Source organism: Apodemus sylvaticus, chromosome 5 (genome assembly GCF_947179515.1).
Source record: "Apodemus sylvaticus chromosome 5, mApoSyl1.1, whole genome shotgun sequence".
NCBI lineage: Eukaryota > Metazoa > Chordata > Mammalia > Rodentia > Muridae > Apodemus > Apodemus sylvaticus.
In genome coordinates, this window is record NC_067476.1 from 7604237 (window position 1) to 7622845 (window position 18609).

At 55.4% G+C, this 18609-nt stretch overlaps 1 protein-coding gene across 4 annotated transcripts in view; it reads left to right on the forward strand.

Annotated features, from left to right (window-relative positions):
• Ralgds (ral guanine nucleotide dissociation stimulator) overlaps positions 1–18498 on the forward strand; it is a 40023-nt gene extending 21525 nt beyond the window's left edge. For 2 of the 4 annotated variants that reach the window (XM_052181972.1, XM_052181969.1), the window contains exons 2-18: positions 5804–5914; positions 7856–8049; positions 8477–8575; positions 9220–9413; positions 9637–10034; positions 10569–10784; positions 10974–11077; positions 11402–11486; positions 12663–12731; positions 13034–13120; positions 13554–13586; positions 13855–13976; positions 14116–14211; positions 14416–14617; positions 14752–14994; positions 15870–15984; positions 17531–18498. In XM_052181972.1, coding sequence (XP_052037932.1) covers positions 5804–5914; positions 7856–8049; positions 8477–8575; positions 9220–9413; positions 9637–10034; positions 10569–10784; positions 10974–11077; positions 11402–11486; positions 12663–12731; positions 13034–13120; positions 13554–13586; positions 13855–13976; positions 14116–14211; positions 14416–14617; positions 14752–14994; positions 15870–15984; positions 17531–17706 — 2544 coding nt within the window. In that variant the 3' untranslated portion in view covers positions 17707–18498. The remainder of the gene's footprint in view (positions 1–5803; positions 5915–7855; positions 8050–8476; positions 8576–9219; positions 9414–9636; positions 10035–10568; positions 10785–10973; positions 11078–11401; positions 11487–12662; positions 12732–13033; positions 13121–13553; positions 13587–13854; positions 13977–14115; positions 14212–14415; positions 14618–14751; positions 14995–15869; positions 15985–17530) is intronic. The other 2 variants (XM_052181970.1, XM_052181971.1) reach the window with 2 other exon arrangements.
• Positions 18499–18609: the final 111 nt, after the last annotated feature.

Below are 18609 nucleotides of genomic sequence, written 5' to 3' on the forward strand. Positions count from 1 at the left end.
GGAAGCAGACCCAGGTCCAGAAATGAAACCGACTTGGTTGAGGTCCCTGCACTCTGTCTCTGCCTTCCGTCTTCTGTCATTTGTTCCCATCAGCCTGGGGGTCCTCACACATCTGGGCATCTGCCTGCCCTCACAGTTCTAAGTCAAGCCACCCCTGACCTAGCCTGGCCTGCTCCAGTCTGCCTTTTGGAGGCCATGAGGTTCATGCTCCTGCGACAGGCACACTTCAGTTGCATCCTGGCAAGTGATTTGTGGATCTGCAGTATTTATGGGCGGCAGGCACCAGTGCCATGTTCCCCCTGGCTCACACAGACCTCCAGTTTAGATGCCAGCGCCATCTGCTAAGAGGCTGGAGGGCAGAGAGGTGAAGTCCCTGACCTAGATAAATACATTGTCAGAAAGGGTAGCTAGCAGACAGGACTTCAACAGTGTTCCCTGGGGCTAGGGCTGGGGCTGGGGTGTCTGCTACGTGTAGGAGCTGGAGGCAGACACAGCAGCGATGGCTAGTGAGCAGAGGCCAGCAAAGGCTGTGGCTAGAGCTTGACCCAAGCCCTGCACAGAAACCTTGGTCAAGTGAGATACGGAGAGGCCTACTTAGAGTCCAGGAGAAGGTGAGGGCACCTCGGAGTTTGAGACCTTGGGAACAGTGGAACCAGGCCTTAAGAATAGCTAACAGCCGCTAGGGCTTGGTGGAAGAGCCTAGGTTAAACAATTTGCATGCATTTTGTCCTTTGTTTGGGATGGGGGGGGGTCAGGGCTATTAATAGCCCATTTAACAAGTGAAACAACTAATTAGATTGCACTCAACAAGCTGCTCAACTGCAGAGGCAGAGGCCAGGCGTCTTACCCTGGCAGCCTGCCTGAGAAGCCTGAAGGCTGTGTGGGTTGGTCACAGTGAGGCCAGGGCTTCTTCCTCCCAGCCCTCCGTCTGCTTTCTTGATCACACTGTGTGCAGCTCTTAGCTTACCCCAGGGTTCTTTTGTTCCCTTGACACTGAAAACTCAGTTATAGGTACATAGAGTGTGTGTGTGTGTGTGTGTGTGTGTACAAGATAATCTTCCAGAGGTACTTCCTGGCTAGCTCTAAAAGGGCAGCCTTCAGGAACATTAGAGCCTGTTGTGTTCTCGAGGAGACTTGCCCTCAAAGTTGTGCCCCCAGGATCTCCTTCTCCTGCAGTTGCTTTCTTCAGAAGCACAGTAGACGAGGACAGGGAGGCCTCTGGATGCCAGCGCCTGGCGCTGCCCTCTGTCGGCAGTGAGACATGCTGGCCCATTCCCTGGGAGCCTCCGGGAGGCTCTGGAGCAGAAGGAACCAGATTGCTAGCAGGGCAGGGACAGGGGCTGACTGTCAGAGAGGTGGTCAGACAGATTTCAGGACTGCACATAGACCTCTCACTGGCCCTCAGCTCCAAGGAAGCTTCTGGAAGGGCTTTAGCTGCACTCTAAGGGTCTCATAGTCTGGCACCTGCCCTGAATCGGGCTTCTGATGCACTCACAAGTGCTGTGTTATTAGGCATATACCCAGGGGAGTGAGCCACCCCAGCCTAGTGAGTGAGAGACACTGAGATGGATTGCTTCCTAAAACAGGAGCTAAGGCCCCAAGCAAACTCAGTTCCCCCAGAGAAGGGGCACCCCGGGGGAGGGGGGCTGCTCACTTGAGCAGGGCACAGGGACCAGAACTGCTGGGCCAGGGCTGTTCTGTTGGCACGCTTCCCTCCTTTTGATGCCTTTGCCTGCTGTGCAGCCGTTGTCCTACGGGCCACACCTGCAGGCGATCTGTCCTTTAGAACCCAAGAGGCACAGAGCTTGAGCTCGGTGGAAGGCTGATGTGCAAGGATGCGAGCTTAGCCCCTCTGAGCCCCACAGTTTCCTCATCTATAAAATGGACATATTGTCAGGCAACACTCGCCTTTAATCCCAGGAAGCAGAGGCAGGTGGATCTCTGAGTTCTAGGCCAGCCTGTCTACAGAGTAAGTTCCAAGACAGCCAAGGCTGTACAGAGAAACCCTGTCTCTAAAAACAAAACAAAAACAAACAAACAAAAAGGAGTTTTGGAGTGGGCCGAGTGAGACCGACAGCTGGCCAAGGAGCCAGCCTCAAGGAGCTGTTCCCCAGGACACGTCCTTAAGTCTCTGCTCGGAGGCACAGGTGTGACGCCACCAGCCTGGCCACCTTCTACCTGCTGTGTAGCCTGAGGAAGTCATTTTTGTCTTCAGCCTCTGCCCTGCATCTGTGTCCCATGGCTGGACCCTGCCCTGACAGTGTACCTGTGACTGAAGCGCGGCCAGCTGTGGGTGTGTCCTTACAGGCCAGGGATGAAATCCTTGTCCTGGCAGCTGTTTCCTAGCTCTACTTGTGTCGGCTTCTGCCTGCCCCTGCCTGGGTCTTCCTTCATCCATCTGGCACCACACTGGGGTAGTTCCCTGCACTAAGTGTACAGAGGATCCGGGGCAGGAAGTGTCATGTTAAATGGATGACATGATTGGTCATGGAGTGGTGTAAGTCTGACTTAAGCTGGCTCTGCTTTATACCTCATGAGGACTGGGACGTGCCCCGTCCCAGGCCTGGCCTGGTGGTGGCCATTTGCAAATGGACAGCAGGACAGGGTGGATAGAGCCATGGATTTACTGAGCTGAAGGGGCGGGTCTCCCCCCCCCCCATTTGAGCCTGAAATGCTAACTTGGCCAATAGCAGGACTCAGACTGACATGGGGGGGGGGGGGCGTCCCTGGGACCTGAATCTGACTCTGGTAGCTCTGCATAGGCCCAAGACTTAGCTTTCTGAGGTTTTGGTGCTCCCCTGCCGCACGGCTCATGTACAGTGCATGTACAGGCTCCCTGTACAGTCCCTAGCTGAACCCTCCGCTGATCACCGAGGGCTGCCATGAGGGCTCAGCATCTAGGCTGTCCACCCAGTGCTGGAGCTGGGACGGAGGACTATAACACTCGATATTTTCATTTCACCCCCTCTGTCGGAGCTCGTGGCCTGGGCTTGAGAAGTCTTGGATTCTCACCTCGACCCTCCCTTGGGCCTTGGTTTCCACCTGCAAAACTGGAAGGTGCTCTCCCACCATGATAAGAGCCTGGGATTGCTCCCTCGCAGCTGGACTGCCCCTCCCTCTTCTGGAAGCTCTATCCCAAGCAAGGGCCGGGCTCTGAGTGAGCTGCCCTCTGTCCAGTGGTCCCAGGTCCTCTGGCAGGTGCAGCTCTCACACATCACTAGTTCGTATGCTGTGCCAGGTGCTGTCTGCCATCCTTGGTCAGCTGCAGCCCCCACCGAGTCACTGGTTAGCTGCTGCTGCTGTCCTCCCAGCCCATGGGCAGCTTACTGAGCCAAGCTGGAGAGTGAGACTCCTCCTGAGATACAATCCATGGGCTGTCCTGTGGGCCCTGTGTGTCCAGAGCTGTAGGAGGTCTGCCAGGGACCTGCTAGAGCCCTGGGGTACCCTAGTGATTCAGTGGCCCATGGAGGTGTGGTGAGGTTGGAATCACCTTGGCTCATCAAGTAGGCTGAGCCTCTGCACACACAGAAGCTGTGACCTCGTGCTTGACCTCTGCCACAGTTCCGAGGTGTCCTGAAGCAGAAGCAGCCAGTGTCTGAGCGGACAGGCTGTCTCCACCACCCAGTGCGCTTTAGGGAGAGATGACACAGGCCTGGTGTCCCCATTCTTGTTGAGCCACTCCGCTACTTGCTGTTCAGGGCTTGGCCTGCAGCTCCCTCTCTTTTAGCTGGGGACATATATCCTGCTGGCCTGAGAACTTTGATCGGGTGACACGCCCCATTCTAGGAGCTCTGAGCTATGCTATCCAGTGTCTGTGATTGTGGGGATAGCTTACTCCCAGGACTCCCAGGGACACTTTCACCCTCAGGCGACTGACCCAAGTATTAGACACAGCCAGGACCAGCTTCATCCCAGGTCCCTGGGGGCCTTGCACATTTGGGGGACTGGGAGGTGGGAGGGGATGATCCTCTCTAAGGATACAGCCCTCCCTTGTGGCTCAGAGACTTCCTGGATGCTTGCCCCAGGCAGGCAGGCAGGCAGGCATTTTTGCTGTTTCAGCTGTTTACCCAGCCAGCTCACCCCCTCCTCTTCCTGGGCTGCTTGAGTCTTCCTGGAAGCATGGCACTTCCTACATGGGCTGCCTGCTACAAAGGTAGCCCAAGGTGGCCTTAGGTTACATGGTCCCTGTCCTTCCAACCTCAGAGGGACCTGAGGACAGATCCTTAGACTGGTAAGAGAAGCTTTTCTCTGTTGCTTTCTAGCCAGGCCCAGGGCATCTCCGTCTTCTCTGGGTATCTGGTGCAAAGGAACCCACACTCAACATTGTGAGGTGGTCTGGTTCATTCCTGCTGTGGTTTGTTGGAGGAAGCGGAGTGCATGGGGTTAGCTCCTCACGCTGGAGCAGTTCCCATCTGTGCAACAGGGTGTCAACTCCCCAGAGGAAGGCTTGGATGCTTCTCAGCGCCTGTCTGCACCCCCACCCCCATCCAGCTGGCAGAATGGCCCCCTTGGCGGGGGGAAGGGTGCAGGGATCACATGACACCCCCGTAGGGCCCAGGCCAGCTGCTGGGCTGTCAGCAGAAACCCAGGGCTGAGCAAAGCCTTGCCTTTGAGCCCTGCTCAGGAATGGCCGCTGCTGCTTGTGCCCAGCTACTCCTGCAGGTGCGCCTGGCCAGGGCACATTTCTGTCCAGTGGGCACCAATAAAAACCTGTTGCAAACTAGCACCATATTGGGGTCCCCGGGCTGAAACCCAGTGCTGTGTGGCCAGAGCTTCATGTGTGACCCTGACTCTGCTGCTGATGCTAGATGTGGCCAGACTCCCTGGGAAAGGAAGACTCTTCCAGCCCTGACTTTAAGAACCACTGAGCCGACACAGGCTGTCCCAGAGCCATGGTCTCCTTTATTTTTGCTGAAAGACTTTGTAGATTTGGGTCAGGGGTTAGCTGGTGACAGTTCTGAAGGGAAGTCCCCGGGCTGAGGGCCAGGATGGCTAAGGGTCGTGATCCCTCTTGTCACCCACGGACTTCCAGGACTCAGGTCCCCTCCATTCCAGGTATAACCCTTCTCCAGATGGCAGGAGCAGGAGACAGCCTGGGGGGGCAGGGAATCGAGGGCTTCCTTTCTGCTCTAGGCTCCGAGAAGCAGCCACATGACCCCCTCCTTCCTCAAATAGGCCTCATGATTTGGGGTTCTGTGGATTCCCCAGAACTGTTGCTGTTCCCCACTCATGTGAGGAAGAGCAGCCAGCTGGGAACCCCCCTGTTGCCCAAGAAGTCTCACAAGCATGAATGAACAGAAGAGGAAGGAAGTGGCCTCAGATGTGGTCAGCGTCCGCACCTGTCCTAGACCCATGGTGCTGACTCCAGTGCTGGGCTAGAAAGAACTGCCTGATGCTGCCTGGTCAGCCTGGAGCCTCAGAGGAGACAACGAGATGAGAGTGTGGATGACCTCAGCCTTGGGCTCTGGGGACAGGTTTTTCTGAGGCCAGTGCTACCTGTGACCAAGCTCGGGCCTTGGGATAGGGGATCTGTCATATACACCAGACAGTTGTCTGCCTCAGCCTCCACTTACCCTTCTCTGAAATGGCTGAATAACAGTGCCTGCCCAGGTGGACTGGTGTAGGGCTGTCCAGAACTAGGCAGGAGCAGGTTCCCAAGGTGTTGGCCTTAAGGTCATGAGGAGCCAGGTGGGAAGGAGAGTCCTGGGCTCTCCATTTTCTTCACCCTGGAAGTCCAGAAGCCACCTGTCTGTGCCGCCCCTGCTTCAGCAGACCCCTGATGGCCTGGCCCCTGTCTTTGCAGAGCTCCACGCAGGAGATTGGGGAGGAGCTGATCAACGGCGTCATCTACTCCATCTCCCTGCGCAAGGTTCAGCTACAGCAAGGAGCCACCAAGGGCCAGCGCTGGCTAGGGGTGAGTGTGGACAGGAGACCGGAATGGGGAGACCCTGCCAGACTCCTTTCCAGAGTTTTCTGTTTGAGAGCCCCAGTCCCTCTCACCACTCTGGGCTGACCCTCCCTCCCTCCCTTCCCCAGCCCATGCACAAAGGTCCTGCTGACATACCTACCAACAGACGAGAGGTGTCACCATTGACTTTGCTTCTCATTTCCCATAAGGCCACGCGTATTCAAATGTTTTCCTCAGTTTAAAACCTGTCCTCACATTCCCCGGCATGCAATAAGGACACATGCTCCACTATGTTCATAGCAGCCCTATTTATAATAGCCAGAAGCTGGGAAGAACCCAGATGTTCCTCAATGAAGGAACGGATACAGAAAATGTGCTATATTTACACAATGGAATACAACTCAGCAATTAAAAACAATGAATTCATGAAATTTTTTGGCAAGTGGTTGGATCTGGAAAATATCATCCTAAGTGAGGTAACCCAATCACAAAAGAACACACATGGAATACGGTCACTGATAAGTGGATATTAGCTCAGAAACTCTGAATACCCAAGACACAATTCACATATCAAATGACTCCCAAGAAGAAGGAAGGAGAGGTCCCGGATCCTGAAAAGGCTTGTTCCAGCATTATAGGGGAGCACCAGGACAGAGAAGTAGGAGGGGGTTGATAGGAGAATGGGCGGAGGGAGGAGGGCTTAGGGAACTTATGGGGAGGGGGGAACCGGGAAAGGGAAAATCATTTGGAATGTAAACATAGAATATAGAAAATAAAAAATTATAATAAAAATAAACATTTTCTGATTTAAAAAAAAAAAGCCGAGCCGGGCGGTGGTGAAGCACGCTTGTAATCCCAGCACTCTGGGAGGCAGAGGCAGGCGGATTTCTGAGTTCGAGGCCAGCCAGGGCTACACAGAGAAACCCTGTCTCAAAAAAAAAAAAAAGCCTGTCCTCACATGTCATTCCTCACCCCTCTTCCTCCTGGTCTCAGAAATCCTTTCCCGTAGTAGGGCTGCCCTTTGCCCCAGTGAATGGAAGTTTAGGCTTTGTAAGCTGTCGGTCTTAGGGTTACCATTGCTATAAAAAAAACCATGACCAAAAGCAAGATGGGGAGGAAAGGATTCATTTGGCTCATATTTCTACATCATAGTCCATCACTGAAGGAAGTCAGGACAGGAGCTCATGCAGAGCTGGAACCTGGGGGCAGGACTTGATGCTAAAGCCGTGGAGGGCGCTGCTTACTGACTTGCTTGGACTGCTATCTTATAGAACCCAGGGCCACTAGCCCAGGGATGCGCCCAGTGGGCTGGGCCCTCCTCCATCAATCACTAATCAAGAAATGCCTTACAGTCTTGTCCACTGCAGCCTTTGGAGGCATTCTCTCAGTTGGGGTTCCCTTCTCTCAGATGACTCTAATTTTGTCAGTTGTGTCAAGTTGACAAAATTCTTCAACATGTATACACTTCTCTGCAACTTGCTGCCTCAGAACAAGTCTTGTGGGCCCTTGAGCCTTGCCAGCCACATAATATTCCAGAAGTTTGACAGCCCTGTCGCCACAGTCATGCTGCACTGCTCTCAGATCCCAGCACAGTTCTTCGCTGTGGTCACTGAACGTGCTCGGGAATGCTCAGAGTCTTGATAGGCCAACCCCTGGACCCCGGAATAAGCCTGTCTTTCCACCTCTAGGATGGGCTGTTCAGTTTGGAAGCCATCCCCCTCTCCAGAGTATGTTAGAGAATGTTGCTACTCACCTAAGAAACCACCCTGAAGGGCTCAGCACTTCAAATTCTGCTGGAAAGTCCAAGACTTTTTAAAACCAGAGACCCTCCTGTTCCAGCCTTGGCCGCATTCTCCTGAGGGTGTACAGGAGGTGACCCAAGCCCCAGCCTCAGGCTTCCCTGGGAACGTGGCCCTGCCACTTACTGCGCTTTCTCTTGACCCCCAGTGTGAGAACGACTCGGCTCTGAACCTCTATGAGACGTGCAAGGTGCGCACGGTGAAGGCTGGTACTTTGGAGAAGCTGGTGGAGCACCTGGTGCCTGCCTTCCAGAGCAGTGACCTTTCCTACGTCACCGTCTTCCTGTGCACCTACAGAGCCTTCACTACCACTCAGCAGGTGCTAGACCTGCTCTTCAAAAGGTGAGCACCACCTGGGGACACCCTTCCTCCTGGCCTCGTGTCTCTTTGAACACCCTCATAGGCTGCTGTCAGGACCAAACTAGATGGGCCTGTCAGGGCTGCCCCAGCCTGGGACGTTAAGGCCTGTGGGGTTTTATATGACTTTCCCTTCCTCTGTGGAGAAGCTTTCTCTCCTCAGCCTCAGGCTAAGTGGTTTCCCTACATAGAAAGGAGGGGAACCTCAACCTAAATATACACGAAACAAGGACAGCCCTGTGATAATCGACTGAGAGACCCCAAGTCTGCTGAAGTGCTTCAGCTTATAAAACAATCTGCCATGTGTAGCCACATTGCCAGGCACTTAACTCTGTGACAAGAACAGAGAGTCCCTGCCTCCCTGGGCTCCATTCCCATCAGGGAGTTGACCAGTAACACTAGACATCATAAGCAGGTACGGTAGATGTGACGCCCTCACGGCCTCCTCTAGATATGGCTGCATCCTCCCCTACTCCAGTGAGGACGGTGGACCACAGGACCAACTCAAAAAGTAAGTAGGCTTTGAGTCCGGAGGGGAGGTTTGGGGGAGCAAGGGCCGAGCAAACTGTAGACCCCACACATCTGGTTCCTGCTGCTGGGCTGAGATCTAAGGCTTCTGCATCAGAAAGAGGACAGAGTTCATGGTGATACAGAGTGGAGGGGTGTGTGTGTGTGTGTGTGTGTGTGTGAGAGAGAGAGAGAGAGAGAGAGAGAGAGAGAGAGAGAGAGAGAGAGAGAGAGAGAGAGGAGAGGGAGAGATTTAGAACCAGTCCCTGTGAAAATGCTTCCCTAGCATAGCCGTGCAGCCTCACCCCTTAGGAATGGGCACCTAGCTGGTCCCTGAGTCCCTCGGGAAAATGCAACCCACGCCTGGCTCACACAGACTAGGTACTGAGGTAACCCTCGCCACTGCTTGACTGGCAGGCTCTTCAGGCCTCTACATTTTCACAGAGTTGGGCAGCAGTGGCAACGGTTCCCTAAAGAACCCAGGAGCCACTACTCCATCCATGAGCCTTTGCTCTCTCCTGTAGTATCCTCTGTAGCCTCTGTCTAGTTACTTGGACAGCCAAAGTGGATTGTGGGTGGAGGCACCCCAGGGCACTGTGGGAGGATGGGAGGAGAAGCCATGCCTCTGACTCTGTTGCGCATCTCCAGTGCCATCTCCTCCATCCTGGGCACCTGGCTGGACCAATACTCAGAGGATTTCTGCCAACCTCCGGACTTTCCCTGCCTCAAGCAGCTGGTGGCTTACGTGCAGCTCAACATGCCCGGCTCAGACCTGGAACGCCGCGCTCACCTTCTCCTGGCCCAGCTGGAGGACCTGGAGCCCAGTGAGGTTGAGCCTGAGGGTGAGGAGCCAGGGGCAGCTACACAGCCTGCTAGGAAGGGGCAGTAAAAGTTTCTACCACAAAGAGGCTCCAGCCACTGGGCCAGGAGCAAGAGCGGGCCTGGGACCCAGTAGGTGGCACACCATAGGCCGGGGTAGCATCTTGTCGTGGGGGCAGAGGTTTGTTCTCTGTCTTGGAAATGCTCTGGACAAGACAGCCATAGTGGACATCTTATCTCCTGCAGCCCTGTCCCCAGCTCCAGTGCTGTCTCTGAAACCAGCTTCGCAGCTAGAACCAGCTCCCTCACTGCTGCTGACACCCAGCCGAGCGGTGACATCAACTCCAGTTCGAGAGCCAGCCGCGGCCCCAGTGCCAGTGCTGGCATCCAGCCCAGTGGTGGTGCCAGCTTCTGAGCTAGAACCAGCTCCAGAGCCGCCTCTAGAGACCGAGCCATCCCTAGCTCCAGAGCTGGACCCTGCTGTCTCACAGAGCCTGGAACTTGAGTCAGCTCCTGTGCCCACTCCTTCATTAGAGCCCTCCTGGCCTCCGCCTGACACCACAGAGAATGGACTGGATGAGAAGCCTCACCTTCTACTCTTCCCTCCTGACTTGGTGGCTGAACAGTTTACGCTGATGGATGCAGTGAGTGGCTGGGGGCGGGGCAAAGCAGGCTTTCTTCTTCCTCTGCTGTCTAGACCTGTTTTCTGGTTGAGAGCTTATGTCCCAGGGCAAGTCCTAGCTCCACCATTAACAAACATGTGATTAAGGCATACTACTTAACCCAAGGCATTGATTTCCCACCCCCATGGTAGTCATGGTGTGTATGTGTGAGTGTGTGTGTGTGTGTGTGTGTGTACACACCTGGGTCACCCTCCTCCATTCCACCCTGAGGTGAGACCTATCTCACCTCGGCACGGAGCAGGGCTGTATAGCAGGTGTGCCTGCTGGGGCGGGAAGGGGCAGCAGCTGCTCTCTGAGATGAGCAGGCAGAGCCACTGGCTATGTGTGCGTTTCTTCTCCCTTCACTTTACCTGGTTTGCCTTGCACTGGGTGTCTGCCCTCAGAAGTCAGGTGGAGGGCCGAGGGCCCCACAGGCGTGGCACATCTTCACTCTTAAGGGCTGCAGCTCAGGCCTTTGGGCTGTGCAGGGCCCTGTGACACTGATCCCCTCCCTAGGAACTATTCAAGAAAGTTGTGCCCTACCACTGCCTGGGCTCCATCTGGTCCCAGCGGGACAAGAAGGGCAAGGAGCACCTCGCGCCTACCATCCGTGCCACTGTCGCCCAGTTCAACAATGTGGCCAACTGCGTCATTACTACCTGCCTTGGGGACCAGAGTATGAAGGCTCCGGACAGGGCCCGGGTGGTGGAACACTGGATCGAGGTGGCCAGGGTAGGCTACAGGAGGGGCCTCTTCTTTTTCTTCATAGACCCCAGGGCCGCACAGCCAAGTGTGCACTCGCTCCAGGCACTGTACACTTGAGTTGCCGTGTGAGCATATGTCCCTGGCATGCCCTCTGGAAGCTTCCTGGCATTAAGGAGGGAAATCTATGGGCTCCACTCACAGACTCCTTGTCCCCAGGAATGCAGAGTGCTCAAGAATTTCTCTTCCCTCTACGCCATCCTCTCTGCCCTACAGAGCAATGCCATCCACCGCCTAAAGAAGACATGGGAAGAGGTCTCCAGGTAGGCTTGCCCAGCCCCAACCCTACTGTATCCCAGGCTGGCTCTACCTTCAGTGAGGCCCAACAGCAAAGACTGAGGTGTGGGTTCACTGGTAGGCACAGCTCAGTGTGTGCACCCTGATTAGAGCCAGGTGAGTGTCCCATGCTTGCACACAGCGCAGACCTACCCAGCTGACAGGGTACTCTGGGAGTCTTCAGTGGAACCACAGTTAGGATTCTTCTCCAGCACCTCAGAAGTTTAGTTGTAAAGGAAAATGGGTTCCCGCCTGCTTGCCCCAGTGCACAACCCTTCCCAACAGCCGCCTTCGCTCTGTGCCTCCTTCAGGGACAGCTTTCGAGTGTTCCAGAAGCTGTCGGAGATCTTCTCTGATGAGAACAACTACTCCCTGAGCCGAGAGCTGCTCATCAAGGTCAGGGGGCAGCCACGGCACTGGAGGAAGGGGGAGGGGCACAGGGGACAAGGGACAGGAGATGGCGGGGTTTCAGTTCCTCACTGGAAGCTTTTGGCCAACTTCCAGTCCTGTCAAGACTGGTCAGGAGGATGGGGGTGGCTTTGTCTCTTGGACAGGTGGCAGGCATTTGGTGGAACAGTAGGCCTCTGATAATCTGATGTAGTAGGGACAGCCAGCCAGGCTGCTGCGGGAAGATGAACCAGCCGGATTAGCAGGTCTACAGCTTCCTGTTGAGGCTTAGCCATTGGCAGACTGATGGTGGATGGAAGAGGGTGTGGCTTCCCTGAGCCAGCCCGTTCTGTCTCTGTGATGCCAGGCTTGTCCCAGGATGCAGATATGCTTGTATAGGTGGCCCTCCCTCTGCTCTGAAGCCACAGCTGCATGAGGAACGGTGGTGGGCTGCCTTATCCCTTGAGGCCATAGGATGCCCAGGCAGCTTAGACACATCAGGGACTGATGAACTCACTTTTCTCTCTCAGCCTAGAAGCTTCCACATAAAAAAAAGCAGCATTATCAATGGACCTTGCCCTTGCTCTAAAGGTCAGGCTGAGATGGCCCCGCGGGCCCAGGATCCTTAGAGAACAAAACATTCTGCTAAGGGACCTGTAGAGCTAGGAAGCTTCAGTCTCCGGCCCCTCCTGGGGAGTGGTGCAAGAAGCTTGAGGCGCCTTACCCCTGTCCACTACGACAGAGCTCAGTTAGAGATCATCATGTGGCCAGAAGACAGGACACCAGTCAGAGGCTGCACTTTTGTGGGTCCCCGTGGGGTTCCATGCAAGGTGCTGCCAGTGTCTAGGCCTCCATTTTCTTGGCTGGCAAACAGAGGAAGCTGAGCTCACAGGAGGCGCTGAGGGCTAAGGGAAACGAGGGATGGCACTGGGGACCAGGAACTGAGCCCCCCGTCCCCAGGAACCTCGATGGTGGGGTGCATAAAGGCCAGGCCCAAGCCCTCCCTCCCTCCCTCCCCCACAAGTATTAGAACAGGACATCGGTCTAGAAATATCAAGTGTGGCAGCAGACACGCTGGCCTGGCTGGGCAGCAGACACACTGGTCCGTCTAGGCCCAGGGTTGGAGCACAGGCTGGGCTCAGGAGAGGAAGAGAATCTTACTGACTTCACATTCAACCCTGGCAGGAAGGAACGTCCAAGTTTGCCACACTAGAGATGAACCCTAGGAGAGCCCAAAGGCGGCAGAGGGAGGCGGTGAGTGGCCTGGAGGTTGGGAGAGGAAGGGGTTCCCTTGGCCCTAACTTCCTGTGGCAAGGTGACTGGCTCTATCTTTGGGGACAAGAACCAGCTGTACAATCAGAGTCAGGACTTGAGGTCTTTGGGGCAGGTATGAGAAGGGCCATAGTGTTTCCAACCTGGGCCGGGGCAGCAGGGAACCCTGGGAGGGAAGCAGCAAAGGTTCTTGGGCTGCTCTAAGTGGAAAGCCTGGTGGGGCTGGGGTCAGGGGAGTAGGGAGGAGACCCTGAGCCTCGCTTCTTTCCCCCCTGATTCCCCAGGGTGTCATCCAGGGCACTGTTCCCTACCTGGGCACATTCCTCACTGACCTGGTGATGTTGGACACGGCCATGAAGGACTATCTATATGTGAGTGAACTGGGCTTGCGGGGTCTGAAGAGCAGGGCCCAAGGCCTGGGGGACAGAGCCCCCTGCAGACCCCTTAGCTCTGGTTCTCAGGAGAGCTTGGAGGTTGCCCCCTTGGAGACTTTCCAGAGTTCTGACAGCAGAACTGAGGGTTGGCCAGACTAGACATGCGTGACCCTCAGATGGTGGCTCCAGGCAAGAGGGTGAAGCTTGGCACCCCAAGGTCAGACAGCATGTGGGCCAGGCAGGGCCGTCTAACTCAGAGTGGGTTGGACAGAGAGGTCTACAACCTCTGCCCTTAGGTTTCCCCGCTAGTGCCTAGAGCCAGGTGTGGGTGCTTCCTGCCCCCTGGTGGGTATCTGTGGAAGTGCAGAAGAAGGTAGGCAGTGGCGGAAGATGTCTGTTTTCTTATGGACATTGGCTGTCTGTCTTCTAGGGGAGACTGATCAACTTTGAAAAGAGAAGAAAGGTGAGGAGCTGGCTCCTTCAGGGGCTGGGGGAGGTCATGGACTGGGCAAGGCATGTGTATCCTTGAGTTGATTATGGTGATATTGGTACACTCTTCAGAGGCTATTCCATAGAAAAGGATCTTGGGGTGATGGTATTCAAGACAGCCTCCTGTGTGAAAACAGGGGGGCACCTGAGTGGGTGTAAGTGGGGAGGTAGATGGAGACCCAGAGGCTAGCCCTTGCCCAACCATCATAGGCCTATCACCACCCTGTTGTCTGTTGATCCAGGAGTTCGAAGTCATTGCCCAGATCAAGTTGCTCCAGTCGGCCTGCAACAACTACAGCATTGCACCGGAGGAACACTTTGGAGCCTGGTTCCGAGCCATGGAGCGACTCAGCGAGGCTGAGAGGTAAGGGTGGGGGGTGCAGGGGGGTGGGGTCATCACTGTTGCCTGGTGATAGCTGCGTACCCAGGCTTCAACTTGTGTGCTAGCCCTAACGGGAGCCCCAGCTTGGCTCCAGGTAGCCTCATAGCCACCTCTACCTTAGCTACAACCTGTCTTGTGAGCTGGAGCCCCCGTCTGAGTCGGCCAGCAACACCCTGAGGAGCAAGAAAAGCACAGCCATTGTCAAGCGCTGGAGCGAGTAAGTGCTGGGGCCCCACCCTAACACCCACCAGCCAGCAGTAGAGCGAGCTGGGTCAGCAATCTGGGCCTCAGTTTTCACCTCGGAGTTGGGGTGATCCCTCAGATATCCAGGGAAAGCAGGACTGGTGGGTTGAGACTGAGAGCGGTCAGGGTTGGCATCCCTGGGAAGACCCCCCGAGAGTAAGTCAAGTTTTCCCTGCAGCCGCCAGGCGCCCAGCACGGAGCTCAGCACCAGTAGCAGTGCCCACTCCAAGTCCTGTGACCAGCTCCGGTGCAGCCCCTACCTCGGCAGCGGGGACATCACTGATGCACTCAGTGTGCACTCGGCTGGGTCTTCCAGCTCTGATGTGGAGGAGATCAACATGAGTTTTGTTCCAGAGTCTCCTGATGGCCAGGAAAAGAAGGTGACGCCCATGTTCCCTCCTCCGGCCCTCCTCATACTTTGACCAGCAAGGGGCCCAGAAGTCCCCTAAGCTGGCTGCTGGCCTTCAGGGCCCTTTGTGGTTCAGGCCGCTGTTGACACTGCTGTTGCCCACAGTTCTGGGAGTCAGCCTCCCAGTCGTCCCCAGAGACCTCTGGCATCAGCTCCGCCTCCAGCAGCGCCTCCTCTTCTTCGGCCTCCACCACGCCCGTGTCCACCACACGCACCCACAAGCGCTCCGTCTCAGGTGTCTGCAGCTACAGCTCCTCACTGCCTCTCTACAACCAGCAGGTGGGCGACTGCTGCATCATCAGGGTCAGCCTGGATGTGGACAACGGCAACATGTACAAGAGCATCCTGGTGAGCTGCAGCCCAGGCCCCATGGCACCCAGCGTGGCTGGACAGGGCGGGCGGATGTGCTCAGACACCTGCTGGTCGCTATTAATCCATCTAAAAATAGAGAAACCCCAGGGGACCTTGGTTGGCACTCGGGCCTATGAGGAGGGAGAGAAGCAGTATGCCCCACCCACAGGAAACTGTGGCCCACCCGCAGGGCAGCAGCCCTGAGGCAATGGGACAGGGGTTAAGGGAGAGTCACTCAGGGCCCCGTTGACCTGTAAGGCCCTTGACTTTCTCTTGGAGGGTGAAACAGAGGTCAGTGGTGACTTGGTGTGTCCATGGGGGATAGGCTGCTGACCAAGATGGAGGCAGACTGCTTAGAAGTCTGATGCGGTCCAAGCTCAGGCAGGTGGGGACCAGAGCAGGCTGACAGCCATGGGCAGTCAGCAGCGTCACAGTGTGGGTGTTATTTGAACATGGAGCCAATGAGATCTATTCAGATTAGGGACGGGCACATGGGGAGGACCTTTCCCACCTGCCAGGGCTTGAGCTGCCGCCAGCTGCTACACTGCATCAGGTACCCTGCTGTACCTTCTCCTGGAGCCACGGCTCCTCTGTGCCAGGAGCTGGAATGGTGCTTATTCACAGCCACTTGGGTGACCCCATGACTGAGCCCCTGAGCTAGCCTGTGCTGCCTCAGGGAGGGGCAAGCCGTAGGCCAGTGAGCGCTGGCTGCTTCCCCCTGACTGTTGAAGTGGAAATTATTGGCTCCCTGGGCTGGTGGAGCCTGTTGCCTTCAGGGACACACAGCTCCCCAAGACTGTGTGGGAGTTGGCAGCAGGCCGTTGTAGGGCACTGTACCCTGTCCTGATAGTCTGCTCCCCATTCCTTTTCAGGTGACCAGCCAGGATAAGGCTCCGACTGTCATCAGAAAAGCCATGGACAAACACAACCTAGATGAGGACGAGCCAGATGACTATGAGCTGGTGCAGATCATCTCAGAGGGTCACAGTAAGTCAGTCAAGCTGCAGGCCAGGGCCTGCCCCAGCGCCAAGGCCAGGACGCTAGAAAGCACAGCAGCAGCTAAGTGTGGCCATGGCACCCACCCACATCAAGCTGTCAGCAGCCCCTGGCACCCAGGGTCTCCTCGCTGCCCAGCGTCTGCTGCTGGGCCTCCCCATAAGAGGCAAGAGCTGAGGAGAGAGGCTCAGGCGTGGGCCTGCCAGATGGGACACTGTCTGGTTAAAAAAAGAAGGCAGGTACTTCAGGAAGAACGTTCATGTTCAGATCCACACAGGAGAGACTGGAGAGGTGGCTCAGCGGTTAAGAGCACTAGCTGCTCCTTCAGGGTGCCCAGGTTCAGTTCCCAGCACCCACTTGGCAGTTCATCACTGTAGCTTCAGTTTGCAGAGATCTGGCATCTTCACAGCTATACATGCAGGCTAAACACCAGCACACTAAAAATAAAAATAAATAAATCTTTTTTAAAAAAAAAAACCACACATGAGATGCAAAAAAGCACACAGATGAGTCAGTGTTCTAGAAAGGAGGAGGATGGAGTCAAAAACAAGCCTGGGCTATGGAGTCGGCTCAGCGGTTAGAGTGTATAGCATACTGTGTGCTGGGGAGTCGGCTCAGCGTGTGCTGGGGAGTCTGCTCAGTGGTTAGAACTTGCTGCTTTTCCAGAGGACCTGAGTTCAGTTCCAAGTAACCCTCATGGTGACTTGCAACCACTTATAATCCCATAAGTGTGTGCTACTCTTGCCGAGGGTCTGAGTTCAGTTCCCAGCACACACATCAACTGGCTGACAGCCTCCTATGAATCCAGTTCTATGGGCTGTGATGCCCTCTTTGGGTGTCCACAGATGCACAAACATAATTAAAAAGATAAATAAAAGAACCAGGTCATTCTCAAGGATCTTGGAGAATTCCAGGGGCTCTGTGCCTATGTCCTTTTTCCCAAAAGGAGGCTCTGGCCAGCAGGTTAATGCTAGAGAGAGGCATCACCACAGAGGCCACCCGTGTGTGTTGTTACCACAGATACTGCTGAAGTGAGCTGAACATCCCCATCCCACCATCTGTCCCTGTCCACAGTAACTCCCAGGATTCCAGATGTTATATTGCAAACCTCTCAGCTTCTTACACTGTTTTGGTTATATGGACAGGGTGAGGGGCCCCTTCCTTCCAGAAAGCAGGCCTACAGAGACGCGGGAGCAGCAGGAGCAGCAGGTCTAGCCTGGTGCTGATGGGCAGACTCTAGGCAGGGGTGGGAATGGAACCCAGAGGAAGGTTCTGCCCTCTGCTGGTCCTTGGGAGTAGCAGTGGAACAGCAAGGAAGGCAACGTGGATCCAGGAAGCCTGCTCTGGCTGGAAGTCCCAGCCAGCAGAGACAGCCATAGGGTGGTGTGGGGACACTTCCATAGACTCTCATCATCCTCTAATGGGGTCACAGGAGAGGTCCTTGTTGGAGCTGGATTGGAGGACTCCGGGAGGAGGCTCTAAAGAGGTGGGGGCATCCCACCCGCATAAGCACCACTCCCTGTCTGTTTCCCACCAGAGCTAAAGATTCCAGAAAACGCTAATGTGTTCTATGCCATGAACTCTACCGCCAACTATGACTTCATCCTAAAGAAGCGGACCTTCACTAAGGGCGCTAAAGTCAAGCATGGAGCCAGTTCCACCCTCCCTCGGATGAAGCAGAAGGGACTCAGGATTGCCAAAGGCATCTTCTAAAGACGTCTCCCAGGGGAGGGCTGGCTGGGAACTAAGCACTTACAGACTAGAGTGGCCCAGGCCACACAGGTACCTCTGCCCATCTGCTAGCCCAGGCTATCCCCAGACTCCACTTTCACCCTGAACCTCTCCTGCTGCCGGGATTGACACCTGCCACTGCCAGGCTGACCTGGCCTCCGGGGACCGCTCGCCGCCTTAGGTGCCTTCTGCTCTCTGGACCCAGAGGACTAGCTGACTTTTGCCAAGGAGTGCTGCCAACTGGGCATGGGACCTTGCCTGCCCTGGACACTATCCACCACACTTCCCTGACACCTGCCCAGGTGCAGATCACTGCCACCCGTGCTCCCGGATGCTCCAGGACACTCACCCAGCAGGGCTGCCAACTGCATTCTCTCCTGTGCCCACGGGCACTGGCCTGGGACCTTCAAGGTCCTAGCCTTTCCTCCCACGCTCTAGCCTTTCTCAGGCTGCACCAAAGATTCCACCTTCAGGGCCTACAGAGTGAGGGAGTCTCACCCACCAGGAGCCCAAGCCTCCCTTGGATCAGAGAGAGAAGCCCTCTCATGGACTGCCCGGTTGGTATTGAATCCCATACCACTGAAAGTGCCATTCACCACTGCTGCGTCCCGGGTTGTACAGGACTACACACAGTGGGAGGTTTGTGGGGAGGAAGACGGCTGAACATTTGTATAAAACATAAAAAGTTTACTGATTGGGGTGGGGCAATATTTATTTGTTGTAAATAGAAAATGCTAGACTTGAATATTATATTAAAATTCCGTTTCTACTATGGCCTGGTCACTGGTTTTATTCTTTTTATTTCCTTGCTACTTACTAGCAGGGTTTTCTGACTCTTGTGAGGATTCTCAGCTGATTTCATGCAGACATAGAAGAGGCAGCACC